The sequence below is a fragment of the Nipponia nippon genome, unplaced genomic scaffold (assembly GCF_047370975.1).
Source record: "Nipponia nippon isolate SJK-2023a ecotype South Korea unplaced genomic scaffold, ASM4737097v1 scaffold_5, whole genome shotgun sequence".
Classification (NCBI taxonomy): domain Eukaryota; kingdom Metazoa; phylum Chordata; class Aves; order Pelecaniformes; family Threskiornithidae; genus Nipponia; species Nipponia nippon.
Genome location: NW_028262369.1, coordinates 60,187,488 through 60,210,156, shown reverse-complemented (window position 1 = coordinate 60,210,156; position 22,669 = coordinate 60,187,488). Strand labels below are relative to the sequence as shown.

Below are 22,669 nucleotides of genomic sequence, written 5' to 3'. Positions count from 1 at the left end.
AGCATATTACAGGCAGTGGAGATGAATGCAGCGAACGTCACCCTGTAAATACCAGTTTCTGCTACACAGGTTACCAATCGTAAACGTACGCGTTGTTTTTACAAGGTTGGTTCTGGCCCTTACTCCTCCTTTTAAACACATACATGTAAAGTTCTTAATAAAGCGTGCAAAACATTGCTTAGCTGCCTAAACCAAACTAAACTCCAAACCCAAATAATTCATTATCTAGGTAATTTTAAAAAGCAGAGAAAAGCACTAACCTCCTCAGTGTATTTCATGTAAGTGATCGCTGTGTGACAACACTCACGATCAGTGAAAGAGGAAACTTCGTACTAAAATTGACATGTTTTTGATTAAATGTGTTTCATTCCTATTTCATTTCCTGTTTCATCCTATTCTAAGGATTCTTCTATTGAAAGTTACTATGTGGGTCACCTTTACGTTCACCATAAATACTTCACATAAGCGGAGCATGAATACTATTAGCAATACCATTCAAATTTCTCCTGATGGGACATCTTCCCTGTCCCCCAGCCTCCCCACAATTGCACCCAAATCCCCCAAGTGCACACCCCACAATTAAAAGTGTTAATACCGGGGGTATGTCTCACACCAGAGCCCTTAATCACAGAAGGCCCTTGGCCTTTGTACATTTTACAACCAGTGATGCTCACGTTGTTTGTATGCAGTAATATATTAAGAAAATGAGCCCGTTACACCAGTATCATCGAAAAAGTCTGTATTTTTTAAGAGAACTTTTACCAGTAACATCATCATGACAGACCACTCCATAAAAACTACCCAAATAAGTGACATTTTTATTGGCGAGTTCTGCTAATGAATTTCCTTTTCCACGCTTGTATCTCCTAACAGATTTGATTTAAAAAAACAAAACGAAAAATTTTGGGTAACATTCCATTTGCAAACAATAAAATTATTTAACATTTAAAAATAAAACAAAGGATAGCAATTTTAAATACGAATTCTAGGAAAACCCATCGTGGTTCCCCCAGGAGCCGTTCCTCGCCAGGCTGCCACCACCTCGGTTCCGCTCTGAATCAGCGGGCTGGGTACCGAGGCCCTCCCGTTTGGAGCTCAATTAAAAGGACCGGGGCATGTGCTATTATTACCATTCAAAGCCCTGTTGTGGTACATTCTTCACAGGAAAACATAAAACAGTTTGCAGTAAAACAACCAGTACTTTTTCTTCCCTTATTCTAAAGCTAAGTCATACTGAAAGTTAGGGGGAAAAAAAAAATGTGGCTTCAACATTCAGCTACTTTATCACACACAAAGGTTTCTACCAAGAGCATATCCAGGTTGAAATACACATCTGATTTCTGTCATGAGGTTAATGCTTATGGGGTGCGAGATGCAATCTACTTCAAAATAATAAACACATCACTTCTTGATGAGCAAAGTATTATTTTTAGCCTTTTGGACCAACACTTAGTTGCTAGGTTGTTTCTCTTGGATCTTGCCAGGAGAGAGAGTCTTCACCGCTACCACAAATAAAAAGATGACTGGTGGCAATCACACACCTTATCATCAGGTAGTAGGATGATGTATTTAGCACGTTTGTTTGCATTCTGAAAAACCCTTAGTTTATTTTTTAGGCCCCAGAGGCTTTGTACACCAGAAATTACACAAGTTAACCACAGAATATTGTAAACTGGTAATCCACAGCGATTTTGAGGTATTCCACAAGAAACCTGGCTCTGCACCTGAATGTTCCTCTCAAAACCCAAAAAAAAGAAAAAGAACCCGAAGCCCTAGCTGGAGTGGAAATTTCATTTAGAAGATTCCTTTAATCCCCATGCTCCACCACATTTGATCAACAAGGACATACTTATTTCCCCAGGGACACACAAAAAGCCTTCTTCATCCTTTTCTTGGAGTATTAACTTCAGTACTTCATTCCTAAATTTCCGGGTACACTCAGAAGAGATGAAGAGAAAGGTGTTATTTTCTAGCCAAACCAGAGAAACACATTCAGACACTGTTTTTGGTTTATTTAATTTATGAAGGTGCTCTAAGAGGATACCAGTGATCCCCTTAAGGTTGAAAATAGCAGCGGTTTATACTCTAACCTCCAGTCTGCGAGGAAGAGGCTAGGGAAAGATCTGGACCGGAGAGTCTGAAGACCAAGTTAAGAAGAAAACGGTCTCCCAAGGGTCTGGATTTGGCTTGATAGAACCGTATCTACTGAGGCAGTCAGCATCGACAGAAGGTTGCTCCTGTCGAAGAGGAGATGCTGCTTCATAGCGTGAGCAGGCTCCGAAGGGACTGGTGACCTGCCTTACTCACAAGCTTTTCTGTTAGGGCTGAAGGGGGAAGGACAGCTTTATTCTTCAGGTAACTGCTGTTCTCCTTTGAGTAGTACATTCAGAATAATTTCTAATAAACCAGAGCTGTAGTGCTAGTTGTGTATAATAAACTGCCTGCAACATATCAGTTGGTTATGCTATTTTTCATGAAAAGTGGAAAACCTTTACAATGACCTTAGAAGGAAATAATTCGCTACTTCTGTATTTGTAGAAAAACCATAGGCAGTAATATTTTCTAAAGTGCTTCTTTACTTATCAGTTACTTTTTTTAAAAATCAAAGTTGTATTTTGTAGCGGCATAGTTTCCTAGTAGTTCATGGACCAGTAGATAGTTTCTGATGTAAAAAACCCATTACATATTTTTTTTAAGCAAATGACACTTGCTTTGACAAATGCACCAAAGTGAGTGATATAAGTGCAAAACCCACCATTTCTTAAAACAACGGCCTTATGCTGGTTTATTAATGCAACTTTACATCCTTTAAAAGTAGTTTACTTCAATTCCAAGAGCAGGGATTAAATAATACAAATAAAAGTTGAAAACTCAATGAAGCTATTGCCTATTTACCCTGAAATAAAATAGTCTTATGATTCAACTGGTGCAAAAATCCCTCCAAACACCTTTGTTTTATTGGCAAAGTCATTTAAGGTCACTTTTGCTTCCAAGACCATCTTCTTCCATGGTTTCCACTGAAGGAGTTTTGCTTTGTAATGGCTTGTGGTTCCACAGTGATTTGTAAATGAAAAACCTACTATGAATAACTCTACCGTAGTCACTAAATTACAGATACTGTCATGAGAAAGTCCGAAACTTAGTGTTTTTTTTAAAATTTTCAGCAAGACACAAAATTCCAGTCCCATTAAAGTGTTTTCTTTGAATGCCATTTTAAATGGCAATAAATGGCTGCTGTGCCTTCTGGATGGAGAACTTAACGCGACACCCTATGTGCTTCTTATACAGTAGGCGGATATTGTACTTCAAATGTACCCAAAGAGCGGTGTAGAAGGGCCCCCGCAGGCACAGCCATTTGGATCAGCTACTCCTATGTATATAGTGCAGTAGGTTTGAATCTGCGTAGAGAGAACCACAACTGGGTGGCACGTAGCAAATGTTGGGGTTGTCTGTTCTCAGAAGGCATGACACAAAGCATCCCGGACAGCAAGAGACAGAAGCATCTGCAACGTTGTTCTGATTCTGTCAAGTAGTAGTAGTAGTTTCCATCGAAAGGTGGTGGTTATTGCTGAGACAGTAAAGCACTCCGGTTGGCTTTCATCTTCTCCAAGCGTTTTACTAGATGACCATTGCTGACTTCAAGCTCTTCAGTTTTATCCAATGCTGAACGAAGCTGAAGGAAGGAAGCAGAAAAAAAAAAAAAACACCCTATAACTTTCGCAGCGTTTTCTCTTTCCAAAGATAAAGCAAGGTTTCTAGTTATCAACACTAATTGATCATATTGCTGGAATTTCCTTACAAGATAAAGCAGTTAAATTCCTGTTATCAGAGTTAAAAGTAAATGTTGTGTTAACTGCTTTGAAGGCCACAAACAGAGATATTTTCTAAGCGCAGTTCCAGGAATCCAAGGTATTTACAGAATTTTGAACAAATGGCTCAGAGTTTGCCTCGGCTTCAGAGGCACGGATGCTCAGAGAGAGCTGCTGGGTGACATATGCCTGTCTCGCTGCCTGGCTTTCATGTTTCTGGTTCCTGGAACTACAGCCACAGCCGTGACTTTGCTGCCTTAGCTTTCTATAAAATCCACCATGGGATGGGGGTAAGGAGAGGGAGGTGGACTGCCCAGAGCAATATTTATAGGCAGCAGAGCAGAAGGAGTATTTAGAAAAACCAAAGAGCCACACTGAACAAAAGTCAGGAGGCAGGTGTGAAAGAAGCTGACGAACATATTTAAGCTGGTTGTAGCAGCTACTTAGAAAGAACATGAAGTTTGGTAGGACAAATAAGGTCAAAATTACAGACAGCTTTAAGATGCAGTGCCTTAAGAGAGAGAAACATGGACAGAGTCTGCAGATGGACACACTAAAGCAAACAGGCATAAATAGATTGACAGAGCAAGAAAAACAGGCTCAATAAGAACGATTTGGATCCATTTAGCACTCAAGTTCAGACTCTGAAGCTTGAAAGTTTAGACTGTCATTCCTGGTAAGGTGTGGCACTGTGCTTAAATAACAAAGCGCCCAAATTAACCTTACAGCAGGATTTCCAGCTTTCTACTGTTGTAATTTCTGAATCACATGTTCTAAAAAGACCAGTGATTTGAATTTACAAACTCAGAATTTATAGCACCCAAAGTACTGAGTCTTCAGGTGCAACAAAGGACAAGGACAGCAAAGTAGAAATAGGAATTCTTCAGCTTGATGCATGTCAAACCGTGTGAACATTCACAGCTGCAAAGTAGCATGCAAATCTTAGCATTTGAAGGCTGCTTGTAGATTCAAGTTGTACAAGTAGCACTTGAAATTGCTCCAGAGAACTGACTCTGGTACAAAGCAAGGTATTGCAAGTCAGTTTAGGAAGGAATGGTGAAAAGGCAGTGGGAGTTCACAGTTGTGACTGTTACACCAGTTTGAATGCTGAAAGTTTGGTTAAACATTTAGAACAAATAACTAAAGCAATAGAAAAAGTAGACATCTATCCTTTGCTCTACTGAGAAGGGTAGTTCCTCCTCTAAAATGCACCAGACAGACAGGTCTCCCCTCATGCAGTGCAGGCTGACTGCTAGCCTATGACAGTTTGCCTTTAGAGTTACCTCCCTCTGTAGTTTGCGTTTCTCTGCTTTCAGTTCATCTTCTACTCTTTCAGCATTTTCAGCAGCAGTTTTGTATCGGGCTACCTGACCTTCCAATCGTATTACCTAAGGTGAAGGCAAATTTTCTGAATTAAAAGCTGTACCAAGAAGTTACTCTGAAGCTTCACTCTTCCATTAGTAGTTAAGCAATAACCAGAGAGATGCTCACTTTTCTTTAATAAAATAAAGGCATATTTTGAGGAAAAATAAATATACCAAGGAAGCCTGGCCATGGTAACTTACTCCAGACCTTTTATACATAGCCATATTTAATATGCTTCCAGCAACAAAAAAGTACAGTCCATTGACTAAATTTATCTTAGCAAGAGTATCGCTGACATACTCTGGACAACAGCAAACAGTCAAAATTGAACAGTCTTGTGGAAAATCCATATATACTACATCATATGCCAGGAGCCATTTAAAAATTGTTGATAGCTAGGCATAAGAAAGTACTCTGAAGAGTTCAGTAAGTGCTCTCAATATACCTTTGTCTTCAAATGTTTTTCCTTCAGTAAAGATGAATAATATATTCACTCTTCCCCATACATAAATGAAAGCATTTTAGTCTTTATGACGTAAGTGCAGTAGCTCTGATGGTCCAGCACTCCTGCTTCTTAGTTTAATGGAAAATTACAGTAATCATGATCTCATTTATCATACAATAAAATACACTTTACTTTCTCTTTGCATTCTCACCATGCCTAAACAAACAGAACAACCCAGAAACTTACATTCTGCTCCAATGCTGTTATCTCTTGCTCAGACTTTGCTAGTTTAAATTTGAGATCACTGATCTGTCTGTTGGCATCTCCTAAAAGAATTGGAGATTTATCAGAGATGTCAGAACAAGTGTCAACAGGTGTCTTCTAACACATCCGTCATAAAATTGCCATGCCATAGGAATCTACTTGGGGCAGTGGTAGAGCAGCAAACGCTGTCTGCCAAAAAAGCTTCCTTCTACATCAGAGCTGACAGCTAGCCCCACTCAGTGCCCAGCAGGTAGGAGCTATTCCCAGTCTTGCCTGGTTCCCTTTTGACCACTCTGAAAGCAGAATTAACCAGGAACTCAAGCCCAGCGATCCTGGGGAACGTAAGGGAGATTTCCAATTGCAGTCTTGTTCAGACAAAGGATAATTGTTCCCTCACCTCTAGGAGGGGTGCATGGCTGGCTCCCAGTTTGAAATTCCCTTAAAACTGAAGGCTCATTTTTACTTAGAGCCATGTGGTTATTGTATAGATACATTTTCTTGCTCACATGCAGGACACAAGTTCTCTTAAAATCAAAATGTAGCTCACTTTGGAGGTCAATCACGTGCATATCTGTCCCATTTTCTAGAACTTCATCTTCTGACTGTGTATTTTCGATCTTGCCATTCTTTTGCTTTTCTTCCAGTTGTCCCTTTAATTTTTTAATCTGAAGGACACAAAATAATTAGCCATTAAAAACAGTAAGGGAAAATTGTGGTTCAGTACTCAAATTCACTCATGTATTATAAAACAAATTATATTTTTTTAAACCTAAATTCAAAAAAATCTTTTGTTACAAAATAATTTCCTAGAAATTCTTTTGGCAAATGACTCTTAATATTTTAAGTATCAGCACTTATGCATAAGTTCAGCACCAAATCTAACAAGTGGAAGATGACTTTTATTAGAAAACCCACAAATGTTCTGTAGGCACATTCATGTAAAACATTCTTAAAAACCCAAAACTGTCTTTGGTTGTGTATAAAGTCTCAAGGCCAAGGATAAAATCCATAAATGAAAGCATAGAGCATCCTGCGGAGAAACCCATCAGCTAAAATTTTTTGACTAAGCTTTATATCTGCTATGGAATATCACGGTACCAGCAATAATTACTCTAATTGCTATTTACCCATCTACTGTAATTCCTCCAGCATTTCTTTCCAAATGGCCCATTGCCCACAGACCCAGCAATCAGGAAGGCTTACTCTTGGAAATAAAATTTGCTTCTACAATTTCTGGACCATATTTTTCTTCCCCTTGAGCTTGGCCAATCTGAAGTATTATTTTTCAGAAACAGTCATGGAGGAGTTTTAGGTGGCTGCGATCAGGACAGCGATCTGCAATGCTCTGAGCACTGAATGTGCCTGGTTGGCAACATGGGACAGGCACACTGGGTCATATCTTTCTTCCCCTGTATTCTGAGTTAACAGGCAGGAGGAGCATTTCAGAGGCAGAATGAAGTGGCAAGCAATGCAGTACGTCCTCAGCAAAAGCAACCCAGCACATGTTCTGAAAGGCAATGCCACTGCTGTTCTATACCTTATGTTAAGGCTATTTTGATTTTTTTAATCTCTACTATTCTTATCACAGATTTAGTAAACACACAGCATTTCAGTTTTCCTGTGATTACCTGGTCTAGTAAGGATTCTCGTTCATCAATGAGTTTTTTCATCCTGTCTGAAAGAGAAAACTGAAAGTTCAGTGCCGATTTGATCAAGCTGCACATTTCAGAGTGCATCTGATATAAGACCGAACCATTAAGGTTAGTGAAACTAATGATGAAAGTAGTTATGCACGTACCACAGAAAATGAGGCCACAGACAGGGCTGGGAAGGGGCTGCAGCCAGGGGAGGTTATGTCATTCTCACAGAACATGCTTGTCACGGCAGTAGCAGCACCCAGCTGCATGCAAAGAGGCTAATCTTCTACGTTAGGTTAGCATGCAAGAACTCTAGGGTCAAACACAACTGCAACACAAAATCTCACAAATCTTTACAGTTTAACATAATGAAAATACTGTAAACACCTATAATCACAGCTAAGCACATTCTCAGCACTTTAAATCTTCACCTCTTTTACTAAACAGCATGGCAATAAGATTTTGTGTTATCTCCACTATTATAACCAGAAAAAACATTCGCCCGTTAAATTACTTTTGTTTCAAAAGCAGCAGTCTGGTAAAACATTCTTTTCTCTTTAATCCTTCATAGTCATTTCTCCTGGTCAAACACCAAGTAGGCGACGGGCAACCTGGACCAACTGTTGTGTTATACTTGGACTTGGAAGTGCTACAGATCAGCAGGTGGATATGTGTGGCATTGATTAATACAGTACACACTACAGAATGAGACAACTGGAAAACACAACTAGAAGTAAGTAAACAAATCACTTGTTTTTTTTCTTCCCTATTAAGGTGTGCAAAATGTGAAAGCATTTTAGCAGGTACTGTATGCAACAAATCTTAACTCACAAATTTTCTATCACTATAATTACTTTACCTCATTAATTAACAACCCTAGTTTGTTCAGGTACCCCTCAACAGAAGTACATCGCAACACAGCATTCAAATATTCTTATTAGAAGAGGATATATTGACCTCAGGCAGGTCTTACTCCACAAGTTTGGCATGTATGCTTATTGCAGTTTTATTTAGCTTGCCTCCCTTGCCAGCAAGCGGCCACCTGTGCAGAACCAAGCCAGTGGGTGTTCAGAGCTCAACTCCACATCTAAGGGCTGGCCTGTTAATTAAATGGTTAAAATCCAAAGGTCACTCAAGAAAAAGGTCTTTTTGTAAACTTAAGGAAAGCAATTGACAAATTACAGATGAAACGCTGGTGGGCTTTTACCAGGTAAATTCTGTTGATAGATTTAAGTATTTTTTAAAAGCTTTAAAAATACCAACACTGTAAGTCCTCCATTTGTTGTTAAATCCCGAACAGGCCAAAGTCTTGTGGTTCACCATTTTTCTTGCTAACACACGCAGTAAAGGGAATAAAGAGTCTGTATTGAATCAAATCGTGGGGAAAACTGAAGTTTTCAAATGAAGTCCCTCTATATGGCAGACATGTATAGTCCATTAGCTAGTTACAGTCTAGCAAGTCATTCCCCTCCTGGGTATACAAGTTCCCATATACCAGCAGTCATTCTAGAGCATAGAATAAAACATTTACCTTGGCTTCTGATGCAATACCCAAATACAGATCTTAATGTGACATCCCTGTTCAGCAGTTCTATGCATTCATTTTGAACCTCCTCAAGTCCTATCCTTTTTTTTTATAACACATTCAACATTGTTACACCTGAGCATTGACACGGAGAAACAAAATAAAACAAAAAACAAACCACATTTTTGTAAACTATCAAGAGTAACAAAAGTTTACAAGTATAAACCCCTTCAAAATAATAAAACAAATTCATATATCTGTATGGGAAGGAAAGGAAGCTTAAGACAGAAATTCTGTAAAAAATGAAAGAAAGGGAAGAAAAATGAAGGTCAGTGAAGAAAGCAAGGAGAGCAAACAGTAAAAGAAAAGGTCAGAGATATTCAGACTTGGAGATAGGGTTAGGAGTCGCAGGTCAGCAGAGATCAAGAAATGAAGTTACTAAGAATTGAAAAGAGAACAAGGACGGATGCAGAAAGAAGCCTCTAAGTCACTACAAAATTAGCCCAAACTTATTGGGGCCAAAGGGGCCAAATAATCCACCTTGATCCTGAAAATAACTTAGTCATGCACACAGCTATGTAACTTTCATTAGCACAACCACTGCTGTGGGGTGATATATGCCTGTCTGAAGAAAGGACACCTCCTCCAGTTTCCAGTAAGGAAGCACATCGGCTTCCCTCAACCCCTTTCCCTGCAAAGCAGACGTTAGCATTTTGGGACGACCCTTCAAATCCAGTCTCACCATCAGTTCTCTCTTCCCTCATTATGGACATCTGTGCACCCCACTGGGACAGATGACACGCTGGCAGCAGGATTTACAAGACCGCAGAAGAAATCAGTTTGCTAAAATTGCCATATATGTGGAATAGTTTTCTGCATGTATAGATGAAGGTCTCTTAGGTTTCACTTCTCTTAAAACCCCACACTAACACAGAAAACTCACTTAAATTTAACTGTGGTAACATGATTCCCAGGCTACTCACTGCACCAATTCATGGCTTACTTACAAAGGAGCTTAACAGTTGGCCTAACATCCCCTTATCAGCCACAGACCCTTGATGTCTCTTCCTACTTGGAAGAGAGCATGGGGTGGGAAGCAGCTGGTTTTAACCTGAATGATTTGTACGGATGTGTGGCCCAGCAAGTAATTAATACTGATGCAAATGAGAGGGGTAAACTGTACTTGGAGGCTGGGAAGGCATCCCATGAAATCACACCAGCAGCCCCAAGCAGCTATTCAGAGCAGTTTGCAAGAACCCAACTGTCAGATCAATAGCAGATCAGGTAACACTCCTCCAGATCTGTCAATTTATTTTGGATCATGAGAACACAACAACCACCAATACTGAGAAATACCTTCCTCTCTTTCTCAGAAGAGGGGTACTGCTGGGGACAGGCTGTTGGGACAGTGAATAAACACAGGATTTAGAAGACACCAGCTTGCAATACTGATTTTGAGGGGGGCAGGATGACTGTTCTTTTCCGCAACAGAGGAAATACTGACTAAGGCCTTTCACTATTACTTGCTGAATAAGGAGGGGGGGGAAGTTTCTTCAGCTACTGCTTTTGAAAGCGTTTCAGGCTAGCTCTGAATTCAGAGTAACAGTGCAGTAATGCACAAACCTGGGCTACAGGTTACATAGGCCACTAGATATTGAACAGAAAATCCAGCGAGCATTTGGAGCTATTCAGAAAGACAAAAAAAGTCTTATACACCGAGAGTGATGCTTACTGCAGCACACATCAGCAGACTGTCCCTGCTCAAAACAAAACGGGTAACATAATAGCAGCAAATATGAATCCTGATGTTAGTTCATCTCATGATTTCAGTTTCATGTTAGACTTCATGGAAAGACTGATTTTGACATTTTGTTGTCTTTGAAAGTATAAACCAATGAAAGGGACAAGCTAGATCTTACCTTGTATCTGTTAGGCATCACAGGGAAAATGCCAAAAACCGTTTTCAATTGTGTAACTTTACAAAAGATGCATTTTCTAGGGAATTCCTCCTGAGACACTGTCCCTGCCCCCCCTCTTATGGCACACATTTCACTCAAATGCTAGCTGGCATATACTATTTAAATTATTAAATTTGGAATGTAACATCTCGCAGTGCCCTTTTATCTTCAAGATGATTTATCCCTTGACGTGCACACACTCAAGCAAAAACCAAAGAGGTGAAGAACACCATGACCTTCTCCTCCATGGTACTTGCCCAATTCCAGAAGTCAGGGACCAGCTGCCACAGGTACCAAGCAGCTAACGTTCAAGAATGGAGTTACAGTACATCAGCTATTCTTCATTGCCTGTCCATGTTCCTGCTCCTACCCTAGTTTCACTGAGAGCTGGACATCTACTGTGGGATAAAAGCTGATACATGGGCAGTTAGTTAAGAATACAGTTGTTGTTATTTCTCCTGTGACTTGGCTTTAAAAAGGACTTCTCTTAGAGATGCTTTGTTTTCTGAAGTGGAAAAGCTAGTTAAAAACAGCTCACCATTAATTCCCTCAACCATCCAGAAGGATTTCTATTAGAAACCAACTCGTACGAAAAATACAGGAAATGCTGGCATGTGCCTAATTTAACTCAGAGTTGCCTATAGATCCATCCACAAGTATAGGTGAAGCCTGGCAAGCACATTTAATGATATATTTAAGTGTATTTAACATTTAAATATAAATACATTTAAAGTACTTTCAACATTAAACTGTATATTACAGTTGCAAGTATAGCAGAGACAAATCTTTAAACAAACACTGCTATATAGTATGAAGAGATGCTTTTAAGATCTATTACTTTTTAGATTAGCATTTAGTGTAAACCCTTAAGAAGAACAACGGCTAATACTTACAGAAACCATACCGGAACTGTTGTAAGCTGCAGAGAAGCCGTATGAAAAGAGTTACAGGTTTACAGTCCTGTTATAAGTTTACAGTTACGGGTGCCATCACATATTAAATGTCCTCAAACACCAAGGCTGCCCATTCCTAGTAAGATAGCTCTTCTAGCTACATAGCACAACGCAATAAATTTAACAAAGAAAGCTGTAGAAAAATGTTTTTGAAATTATATAATTTAAATATTTATGCAGGTTTATAAACAGTGCTCTGGACAGGCAATTTAAAGTATAAAATATGTTTATTTCAATTATATACAGCTCAGTACACTTTGATATACATCTTGAAATTTTGCAGTCTGTTTGTACTCCATCAACTTTGTAACATCAACACAAATACAGCCTTTCATAGTTCCCCCACCCCAACTCCTCAATTGGCATTCCCTTGGGACATTCATTGCTTAAAACAACTTTAAATGAATTTTTAATTATGCAAAACATGCTCTTCCTCCCAAGCACTAGCAAAGATGCATGAAGAAATACACCAATGGAGTCAAAGTGTCTAATTTATGCCAGCAAATCAAAGCAATTCAGCTTTTCGAAAAGGCATGGGGGCTAGTATACAGAACAACAGTCATCTACGGTCTGATATCCAACAAGAATTAAGACATGCAAAGTTATCTTCTTTCCAGAAAGGAAGGCGAAAGAATTTTTCAGAGATAAAGCATTCCTTCAGAATCATAGTTTGCAAAACATATAACGCAGTAAGGAAATGCAATTTTAAACAGAAATCTTCTTGGAAAAATAGATATTTTATATATTTATAGCTAGGCAGTACTTGATAGCAAACCTAAGCGCACAATACAGTGCGTATTGACACTTTCTTTAGAAAAAAATAAAAAAACCATGTGAGACATGGTGTAAAAGGCCTATTGTAGTATAAAGTGCCTAGATGAAGTAAACATGTATATATTTATTCCTTTCAGCAAACTAAGACCTGTATGTTGCACTTTCTTCAAACTGTGTATTGTTCTTCCAAAGTGTTTAGACTAAGCAGATTCACAGTGATCTAACTATATTTTGGAATATGACCATATTAGAAATACACACAAAGTGGAATGAGAGTATCTTTTTTCCATAGTAAAAAAATAAATTGGTTCCTAGGTTTTAATCATTTAGAAAGAAGTTTCAACATCAGATCAGCGTTGCTGATCTACTGAGTTCCTTCATGAAGCATTCATGTACTTACTATAGATATAATGCATGTAAGTACACATAAGTATGCGCATAAGTTCACAAAGGTCCAATGCACATAAGTACATTCAAGACATTTATCATCTAGGCTAGGAAAGAAAAAAAAAAAAGAATTTCATATAGAAATTCCTCAGTAGCAGTTATCCACACTAAGAAGTACTTTAATTGCAAGATAGTCTGAATAGTTGATTTGTGAAGCTTGCTCTTTTGGTGATAAACTTTAAACCTGAGACACAGCAAAACCGAACCCACGCACGATTTCTTGTGGCTAGGTACGTCAGTGAATAACTTAATACTTGCATCATTACCACTTACATAACATTGTACTATGATGAGAGTTACCTATAAAGAAAAAAACCTTAAGAGCATTCCTAAGGTCTGATGTATTGTGCAAAGTGCATGCTTCTGTACTGGGACTGATCAAATGGCATGTAACTCACGCAGTCTTGAGATTTTGAACTTATGATATTGTACAGTCATCTCTGGATTTACCCTTACTCCTTCTACCACCCTGCAAATCCTCCTTGCTTTCATCCCTGTTATTGCCAGCACTTTCCAAATCCTGTTCCAAAACATTTTCATCTGGTATTTTTTCCACTTTATTACAATCTGATGCTTTGATTTCATCTTCCATCACATCAGTCTTCTCATCAGTTTTCCATGACGCTTCCCCTTGCAAGCACCCTGTTTCTTCAGGCTCATCATCTTTTTTATGCTGCAAGCTGTCACCTTCAGTCAAGGTGTCTTCAGTTTCTATTTTGTCTGTTCTTTCTCCAGCTTCATCTCTTTGGGCAGTTTTTCCAACACCACCATTTGCTCCATCACCCTCTCCTTTCTGTGCATCAGCTTTCTCTCCATCACATTTTCCATCAGTTTCTAGTATCTGTTTTGACTCCTCAAAATCAAATGCATCACTGTCATCTTCCAGTCTTTCCTCTGCTTGACCCTCCAATTTAACTTGTTCGCTAACATCTTCATCCTGCTCAGCCTTCTGTGCCAGGGAATTATTTGCACCTTCCTCAGAAGCAAATCCACCACCACAGTCGTATGCAAGCTCTAACTCTTTCTCATTTTCTTTCAGTGTTTCTTTATCAAGTTTGTTTTCAGTAGTTACACTAACATCTACAATTGACTCCTCTTTAGATTTACCTTCCTCTTGTCTAACTACATTCTGCCCTTCACCTTCTAAAGGATTATTTTTCTCTCCCACTGTATTACCTGTTGTTTCTTCACTACACTGAACTGTTTGACCTTCTACCTTTGGCTTTAAATCTTCTACCCGTTCTGTCCTACTTTCCTTTCCTTTCCCAGACTCATCCTCTGTTTCCACTTCTGACTCCTGAATTTTGTCTTCTAAAAGGCTTGGGTCTAAATCGGTTTCCTGAGTCGTCACCTCTTTCACAACATCTGTGTCTGGCTCTGCCTGCTGCAGCACATTTCCTTTTACCTCAGTAATACAGCCTACAGCCTCCACAGATGCCTTCTCCTGCTCACCTGTTTCTGCAGAATCTGAACACATCTCCAGCTCTTCTATTAATACTTCCTCCTGCCTGTCCTTCTCAGCCATAGCATTTTCAAGTTCAGTTTTATCCTGAATATTTTGTTCCTCTGATGATGCTGAAGGACTGTCCTCTGAAGAAACTGGTTGGATGCGTGCCCGATCTCCTCCACCTTCCTCTTCACTTTTATCTGCTGGGACACCACTTTCACATGACTCCGTCCCCTCCAAACCCACAGATTCTGTTTCCCTCATCTGACACTGAACATCATTCCCAACTTCATTTTCTTCTTCAGCTCTGTCACCTCCTGTTTCATCTGTTCTTCCATCAGTGCGGTCTTTGCTTTCAACAAGCTCTTCCTCCAAGACATTTGTAACCTTATTTTCAGCATTTTCTTCTGAGTGCTGCAGTCCCTCAGTGGGACTCTCCACATTTACCTCTTCACTAAGCAAGCCTGCTACTGTAACCTCTGGCAGCCCTGCCTGGTCAGAAACCAACTCACAGCTCTCACTTGTAATGTCGGCTTCCTGATCCATTTCATTATCACTCAGGGCACGGCTTATTTTAAGATCCTCTCGTTGTTCTTGTTCAGGTGCAGCTTTTTCCAGTTCATGCTCTGTACCTAGGACACTAGGCATTTCCTGAGGAGTCTCAAAAATCTGATGACCTTGCAGAGAGCCCACCTCCGAGTTCTGATTTGTCTTTGCATTTAAGTCATGGTGTTCAGCCTCCATGCTAACAGGCTGTTGGACTGCTGTGCCTGCGGACTCGGTCTCCTTTCTCAAATCATCTGTGTCACTATCATAATTTGAAGAAGCACTCCCTGATACATGTTCTGTAAGGCTTTGAATTTGTTCTGTAAACCTACTATCTGGTACCATCACTGTTGACAGGGCATCACGTTCTTCAACCATTTTTTCTGCCTTTGCATTTCCATCAGCATGCAGTGTCTGTACTTCCTGCTCCTCAGACTCCTCTTTGTGTTCCTCATGCTCAGTATTCTGTAAGATTTCTCTTTTCCCCATATCCTCCAAAATCTCATTTTTCATGTCCACTTCATTGGCTTTGCCTAAAAGACCATTGAGAAAATTGAAGGGACCACACCATAGCACCTACCTCCCCACTTAAAACCCGAAAGAGAATGAATCAAAGAATAGGTTAATGAAAGATCAGCTTTTGCCAATTATGTGAGGCAAAGCAGCAGTTGAATTAGTAAGGCTTCGGGGGTTTTGATCAGTGAAATTCACCACCACCCTCTCAAAGCAAGAAGTCTCTGGTGCTGGCTTGTGTTTTTGTAAAGTAAAAGATTTATGCTCTTGGCTGTGTGAATTACAGCTTTTGTAGATGAGAACAACTGTTTGAAGCAGTGCAATTTAACAGTAATACTTGCAGATGTAACACTAACAGTAAAGATTATTTTTTCTCAGCAATATTCTCTACAACTTTAACCCTAACACCACTCTATGCATGCAAGAGTGTGTGTCTGATGCCATTATAATGAAGTAATCAAGGATTATTCAGTAGTATTTTACTCCTACGTATCATAAACAGGCATCATCAGTGTATATGACAAACACTGAATGTAAAATCTGATTGGCAAGCAAATGGTTCAGCTGTTTAACATTACCAACACAGATCAAAGCTCAGGTACTTAGTGCCCTTTACAGCCACTTCATCCACCCAGAGGGATGAGGACTTCTGTAGTTTTGGGTTTTTTTTCGTAAACGGTTTTTCTTCAACTTATATTTAGAAGCAACAGGTATTAGAACAACAGTGTTTGTGGTTAGCAGTTAGCTTTTGGGTCTGTGTTGTACCTATTTAAAAAAAAAAAAATCACAAAAAACCAAAAACCAAAAAACAAACCCAAACCCAGAATAAGGAGAAACAGAAAACATACTACATTTAAAAATACACCCTTACCTTGTTTTTGGTGTTCCAGATTGTTTCCACACAAAAACTCAGTGAGGAAAAAGCAGCCGACAGCTAAAAGCAAGATAACTTGCACTTGCAACAGTTGGCTGCCTGTTGCTATTTATTAGCACGTTCATTTAGAACAAAAACAGGAGGAAAAAAAAAATATCTTTTATTTCTTTTCCTTCCACTAGTACGAAAGTTCTCTGAGTGGCCATTCATCACAAGTGCGTAAGAACAATGTTTTTGCCAACCAGATTTCTCCTTCCTAATACTATCCGTCTGAGAGTCATACTCTTTGAATTTAACAGTGTTAATCCTGTCGTAACAAGTAAAAAGGTTGAAGTGTTAATATTAACTGCTCAATAGTTCTAGATACCAAGAACAACGAATTCATCCATTAGTTTGTTTTAACAGTGCCCAGCACTACTGTTCAGCAGACACTTACAGTTCTCAGGTATGTAAATGAACCAACACACAAGTTCTTTATAGGAAACTAAAATTATTTTTTTTTTCTGATTCTTTAGGATATGTGCTGAAAAATATTGAACAACAGTGGGATTATTCTGGGTCAATTTTCAAATTCGGGGTTTAAATAGTAATCTGAATGATTGCTACTTATCTGTAATGTAATATTTGTATTCTCATCCTTTGTCGCCTTGAATGGGAAATGAAGTCTGCCTTTGCAGGAAACTGCACAACATACTTGAAGTGATAATAAATATTAAGCAGAAAAATGCATAGGAAGTGATTTGACAAGTAGCAGGCTGCGTGATGTGTTAATTGTCCCACTGACAAATGCCCAAACTCCAAGCAAAGATGAATGAATGGACAGACAGAAAGATATGAAAGGATATACAGCACTTACCTAGCATCCCATCTCCTCCTGTCTTTAATGCCTGAGTTGTGCCTGGAACAGTTTTGGAAGAATCCAAGTGTCCTTCGTTATCAAGAATGTCTGATGTCTCCCCGTTGGTGGCTATGTCAGAGTCTGGGATTATTCCATGTTTCTGTGGAGGAGCAAAAGCAATGCTTTAGAGCCTGCTGCTCAGAAAGGGGAGGATTATTCAGGTGTTCTTGTCCTTGATATTCTGAATAAGCAATTGCTTCAATCGTTCCATTAAACACAGATGGAAATCAGAAAAGAGCACAGAATATTACAGTTCTGGGTTTTTTTGGGGTATTTTTGTTTGGGTTTTTGTTGTTGTTGTTGTTGGTTTGTTTTTGTTTTTTTAACATAAATTTGCTGCGTAAAATGGTCCTGAGAGAAGCATCTCCTACAAAAGCAACTGCTTAATACTACAGTCTATTCTAAGGGCTCACAGTCAATATCAGGTGGAAGGACTTTACACACAAAATTCCTGAAATGGCAGCGTAAAGGCAACATGAAAACAGAGTTCTTGCTGGTGAGCTAGATTAAAATTTTCTGCAAAAATGTACAGGAGGAAAAGGTCAGCAGTTTCTCTTATTCCTCTTGCATACCTTCAGTTGCTCCTTCAGCACAACCACTTCATCTCTAAGGTCATCCCGCTCACTCCTTATGGAATCAAAGAAATCTTTCTGCCTCTCTAATGCCTGAGTTCCCAACACAGACAGAGGGCGAGGAGATGTGAAGAAAGGAAGGGAGACAAGTAAAAGACCATGAAAAGCAAGTGTAAATAAGAATGAGTAGATTTAGATATTCAGAGATTCATGGAAGTGGCATGTATGAAAAAGGTAAAGTTTACAGATTAAAGGACCAAGTTCACATACACACAGATAAACTTCAAATCCAAGAAATGCAAAGCTTATTCAATAACCAGGAATTCCTACTAAAGACATTCAGAGGCCAATCCTTCACTAGGAATCCTTCAAATTCTTATCTGCTAGACAAGTTAATTCATATCCATATTGCTTCAACATGCACATTGAAGACATTGTGCCATTCCCATGTGTTAACAGAAGGGCATGAAAGCAGGCCCAGCAGATTTTAATAGTCTTTTTATTCCATGGCTTACCATCATGGGTGCAGTACATTTCAATTAATTTGAAAGCTGCCATTAAGTCATCTTTAGACTGGGATGTACCATGTGCAAATGCATATTTTGCTACTGAACCCCCGCATTATTTCTATGGAAATACAAGTAGAACAGTAACAAGAATTAAACAATTTTGAGTTTCAAGCTGCTACAAGTTACTGGACATCACAAACATGGGCAAGTTGCCAGATTTCTTTCTCCTTCTATATTCAGAAAGTCTTTCAGTGCTCACTGTTAGAAAAGAAAGCCATGCTTTTCTTTAAGAGTGGCTTTCCATTTGGCTTTGATAGGGGGTGGTAGGAAGGGATGAGAAGTAAGAGAGAGTTAGAGACTTTCATCCCAATAGCCCATAAATAGCTCTGTTACTCCTTTATGACTCTGCAGTTTCTGCTTAGTCTGCAGATTAAATCTGAATAAGCGAAAATTCAGTGCTGATGGAACTGCATTATAAATAGCACTTCCTTTCTCAATATGGCAAATACAAATGGTGCACCACAGCAAATAAATTACCCTAGGTTTTGAAGTCAGACCAGCTGCTATATTTTTCTTGGATTTTACGATACTGGCCAAAGACAAAATCTGCTATTTGGTAGTTCACTGGTAATATAGTAAGACAGCCACACCAAGCAAAGTCACTAAGGAGGATTTTATTCTAAGGAGGTTTTGCAAAAGCAGGATCAGCTGGAGAACAACAGTGCCATTCTGAACACATTTCAGGAGTTGACAGTCCTACCCCTATTTTTTTGTCTTTCCACTCTATTGTCTCCTGAAGATCAGAAATTTCCCTGACATAGCTCTGCTGTTTCTGTTGCAGCTGTTGGATTTCCTGAGAGACAGGAGCAAAACAAGAAGACAGAAAGCAGGTAACAGGTTAACAAAGAAGGTCAAGATTGCAGTGATGCCAAAGAATGAAAAAAGTCAGGTGCTAAAGTGAAAGAGTATCTACACGTACAGTTTCACCGTTTCTGACATCTCAGCTAAACCTACACTCCCAAAGACAATCTTACTATCCACGAGATCACTTGCGACAAAGTTAGACAGTTCCATCAGTTTCCTCTGCATCTTCACAAACAGCTGTGCGAAACACAGCTTATTTCATATTATAGACAAGGCAAAAAAAAGAAGTCCAACTTCAGATAATACTTATGAAAGTACTATTTCTATTAGTCAGCTCTGAACCTGTTTGGCCTGAAACGCTAGTATTTCTTCAGGTGAGAAACTTGAGTAGGGAATAAAATTCTCCATGCCTCACCTTCTTACATTCCTACTGCAAACTGGGACCATACCAATTAAAGAAGTCATTAAAAAAAAAAAAAAAAGTTACTTACTGCAAGCATTTCTTCTCTTTGCTTCAAAGCCTCTTTCATTTCCATGAACTGAAACTGCAATATGCTATGAGCATGCTTCTCCCTCTCAAATTCCTGTGAATAATGAAATATTCATGACATTTTTATTGATCAAAAATAGCATCCCATGAAAAAAGGAGAAAATAAGCCCAACCACAAAAAAAAAATGCTTACTGCAATGCAATTCTTGAATATTCCTCTAATCATAATCCCAGAAAAGTACAATTTTTATCTTATTTGTCTTTTTTCCAAGAAACTATTACTCCATCAAATATAGCAACAGACATAATTTAGCCAATTTCATAAGTTGAGCAGCAGGCTGGCAGTGAATAGCTTTTACACTCAAGTCCTACAGACTTCATAGATGAAGGGATGGGAATTTAACCCACTCTTTCCACAGAACTATGTACTAAAAGTTAGCTAGACATTGCAGACTTTAAAAAAAATACACCATATCTTCCAGGAACTATATGTTTTGAAGTACACTACAGTCAAATGCCCCAAGCTAAAGAGCCAGTTCTGAAAAACTAACACAAGTCATGGCTTTATTATTTAACACCAACTCACTAGCTGTCAGATGCTGAATTCATGCAAAACTTAACTCAACTCTCAACAAAGTAAACTGCACAACTCTCCCACAGGCCTTCTGAAGAGAGCGTTGTGTGTAAAAATACTTCGGAACAAGAAAGAAAAAAAAAAAAAAAAACAAGAACCCTCCAGAAGTCACTATGAACAAAACCTTTGAATTTATTTTAAAGATGGAACATAAAAGGACATGTGATAATATCAATATAGCCTTACCATATAAAATATTTCTTCACTTCTTCAGAAATTGCTTTGTAAGACAGAAGCTTAGGGAAGATTTCCATTTGTATGATCACAATCACATAATATGCTGCTATTCCACTTGCTTTAACAGTAACTAAAATAATAAGTTATTTAAAATCTTGAATAGTAATTTGGTTGCCCCCTCCCAAAGGTCTCTGCATCCCCCCCCCGCAATCTTTCCTTGTTAAATAGCATGCCACAGATATATACATACTTTACTTTTTTCTTCATATTGCCTCCTGGATTCTGCCAGCTGTTCTTCTAACTCTAAGAGTGCATCCTTCAGGGTATCTACTTGGTACATGAAATTTGTTTTTTCATTGTCTAGTTGAGCATTTGACACCATAGCCTTTTTGTATTTCTCTTCGACTTCAGCTAGAGAGTCCTGCAAAGAATAAGCGGCCACAGTCAGAGTCAGTTATAAATGACACTTTGCCAACCAAGCCCTTGAACAAGAAAATTAAGTACTAAACCACAAGCATGCCGAGTACTCCTACAGAAGCCAGTGCTAATCATGTGCTTACCAGCTGTCCCAAGGTGAGGATAACCTCCCATGTGTTCCCACCAGACGTCTGTTCACAAGCAAGGAACCTTACCTCAGGACGGATAAAACGTTTCCTGTTCTCTGCTGCTTCAGCTTCTGCCTTCTCAAGAGTTTTCTTCCTTCTCTCTCCTCCCCCTGTCCCTGCACACTGGCAGCTCAAAGCAGCTGCTGAAGATGGCAAGTTGGATTTTTTTTTTTTTTTTTTTAAAGGTAAACTGGCCTTGATTTAAGATCATTTCAGATGATCTTAGGCCTTAAATTAAGGGAGTTTGACAGCCACTTCACACAAATTTCAGGGATCCTTGCAGTGTGGGAACCACTAAATATACTGACTCAGGAATTAGAATTTGCCATGAAAAAGCTTTTGTGACCTGATGTATCATTTTTCATTAAGTTTCCTATATCACATCCCTTCTTAACAAATTTACTCTGTAAGACAATTCCCAGGGTCTCAGAAGCCTTTCCTATCAACTTGACCCAAGTATAAGATACTGAGGTATTTATAACAACAGATGACGGCAAAATAAAGATCAGGATCATTTTCCATGTTGTGCAGTCAAACTTGGCAGTATTTGATTTTAATACAGAAAAAAAAAAGTTATACAGAAACAAAACAGTGCAAATATGCAAACAAGGAGGACACTCATGTCAACATTTTAGTTACAGATCAAGCAATTTCTCTCAGAACTTAAGTAATTCTAATAATTACATCTAGAGCACAGGTGAGTATCATATACTTCCCTTTTCATTCCGTCAATGGAACTGGGGATGACAGTGGTGAGATGATGACAAAATTAAGTTTGAATCAGTTTAGTTTACATTTCTGTTGACAAATAAGAGAATTTGTCTTTAAGGACATGGTTTTGTACAGTCCCAAACACAAACTGTGTTTTGGTGTACTTTCCAGTCCAAGAATTAGAAATACAAAGCAAAGGAAAGCAGCCAGGATTTGGAAACAGTGGTAGAATCAAACCTCAGAAATTAGCTGGAAAGGAAGTATATGCAAGTAAGAAGTTAAGGTAGTTGCTGCACCACTACTTCAGCATGCTACGTTTTGTTTTCTTAGCATCAAGCAGTGCGGCTTAGGTACAAATCACCACAAAAGGCACTCTAAGGGACACGAATTGAAAAATTACCTACATTTTTTATGCACTGTGATTATTTTGCTACACCTGCTACACAGTGATTAGGGAAAAACCAGCTAGGTTTTACAGAAAAGGGGTCAAACTACTCTTTTTCCATTGAGAAGTCACTTAAGATGGCAACATCTTCACCTGTCACAGCGTTGAGCTGATGACACAGTCAGCAATTAATGCTAATAAATGTTGCATTAAATGCCTGGATGTCTACATACATATTCGCAAGACTGCCTTTTCCAAAAAATGCAG

At 38.9% G+C, this 22,669-nt stretch overlaps 1 protein-coding gene across 12 annotated transcripts in view; it reads right to left on the bottom strand.

The window, feature by feature from the left end:
• Window positions 1-724: 724 nt before the first annotated feature.
• The window catches only part of LRRFIP1 (LRR binding FLII interacting protein 1), a 120,235-nt gene continuing 98,290 nt past the window's right edge, over window positions 725-22,669 (bottom strand). For 7 of the 12 annotated variants that reach the window (XM_087730708.1, XM_087730710.1, XM_087730713.1 and 4 more), the window contains 6 exons: window positions 20,952-21,122; window positions 19,892-19,984; window positions 19,297-19,389; window positions 18,028-18,120; window positions 17,414-17,555; window positions 12,165-15,703 (listed from right to left, as the gene is read on the bottom strand). In XM_087730708.1, coding sequence (XP_087586834.1) covers window positions 13,596-15,703; window positions 17,414-17,555; window positions 18,028-18,120; window positions 19,297-19,389; window positions 19,892-19,984; window positions 20,952-21,122 — 2,700 coding nt within the window. In that variant the 3' untranslated portion in view covers window positions 12,165-13,595. Of the gene's footprint in view, window positions 3,674-5,092; window positions 5,198-5,865; window positions 5,946-6,430; window positions 6,549-7,511; window positions 7,559-12,164; window positions 15,704-17,413; window positions 17,556-18,027; window positions 18,121-19,296; window positions 19,390-19,891; window positions 19,985-20,951; window positions 21,123-22,669 lie in introns of those variants that run through there. The other 5 variants (XM_087730719.1, XM_087730720.1, XM_087730715.1 and 2 more) reach the window with 3 other exon arrangements.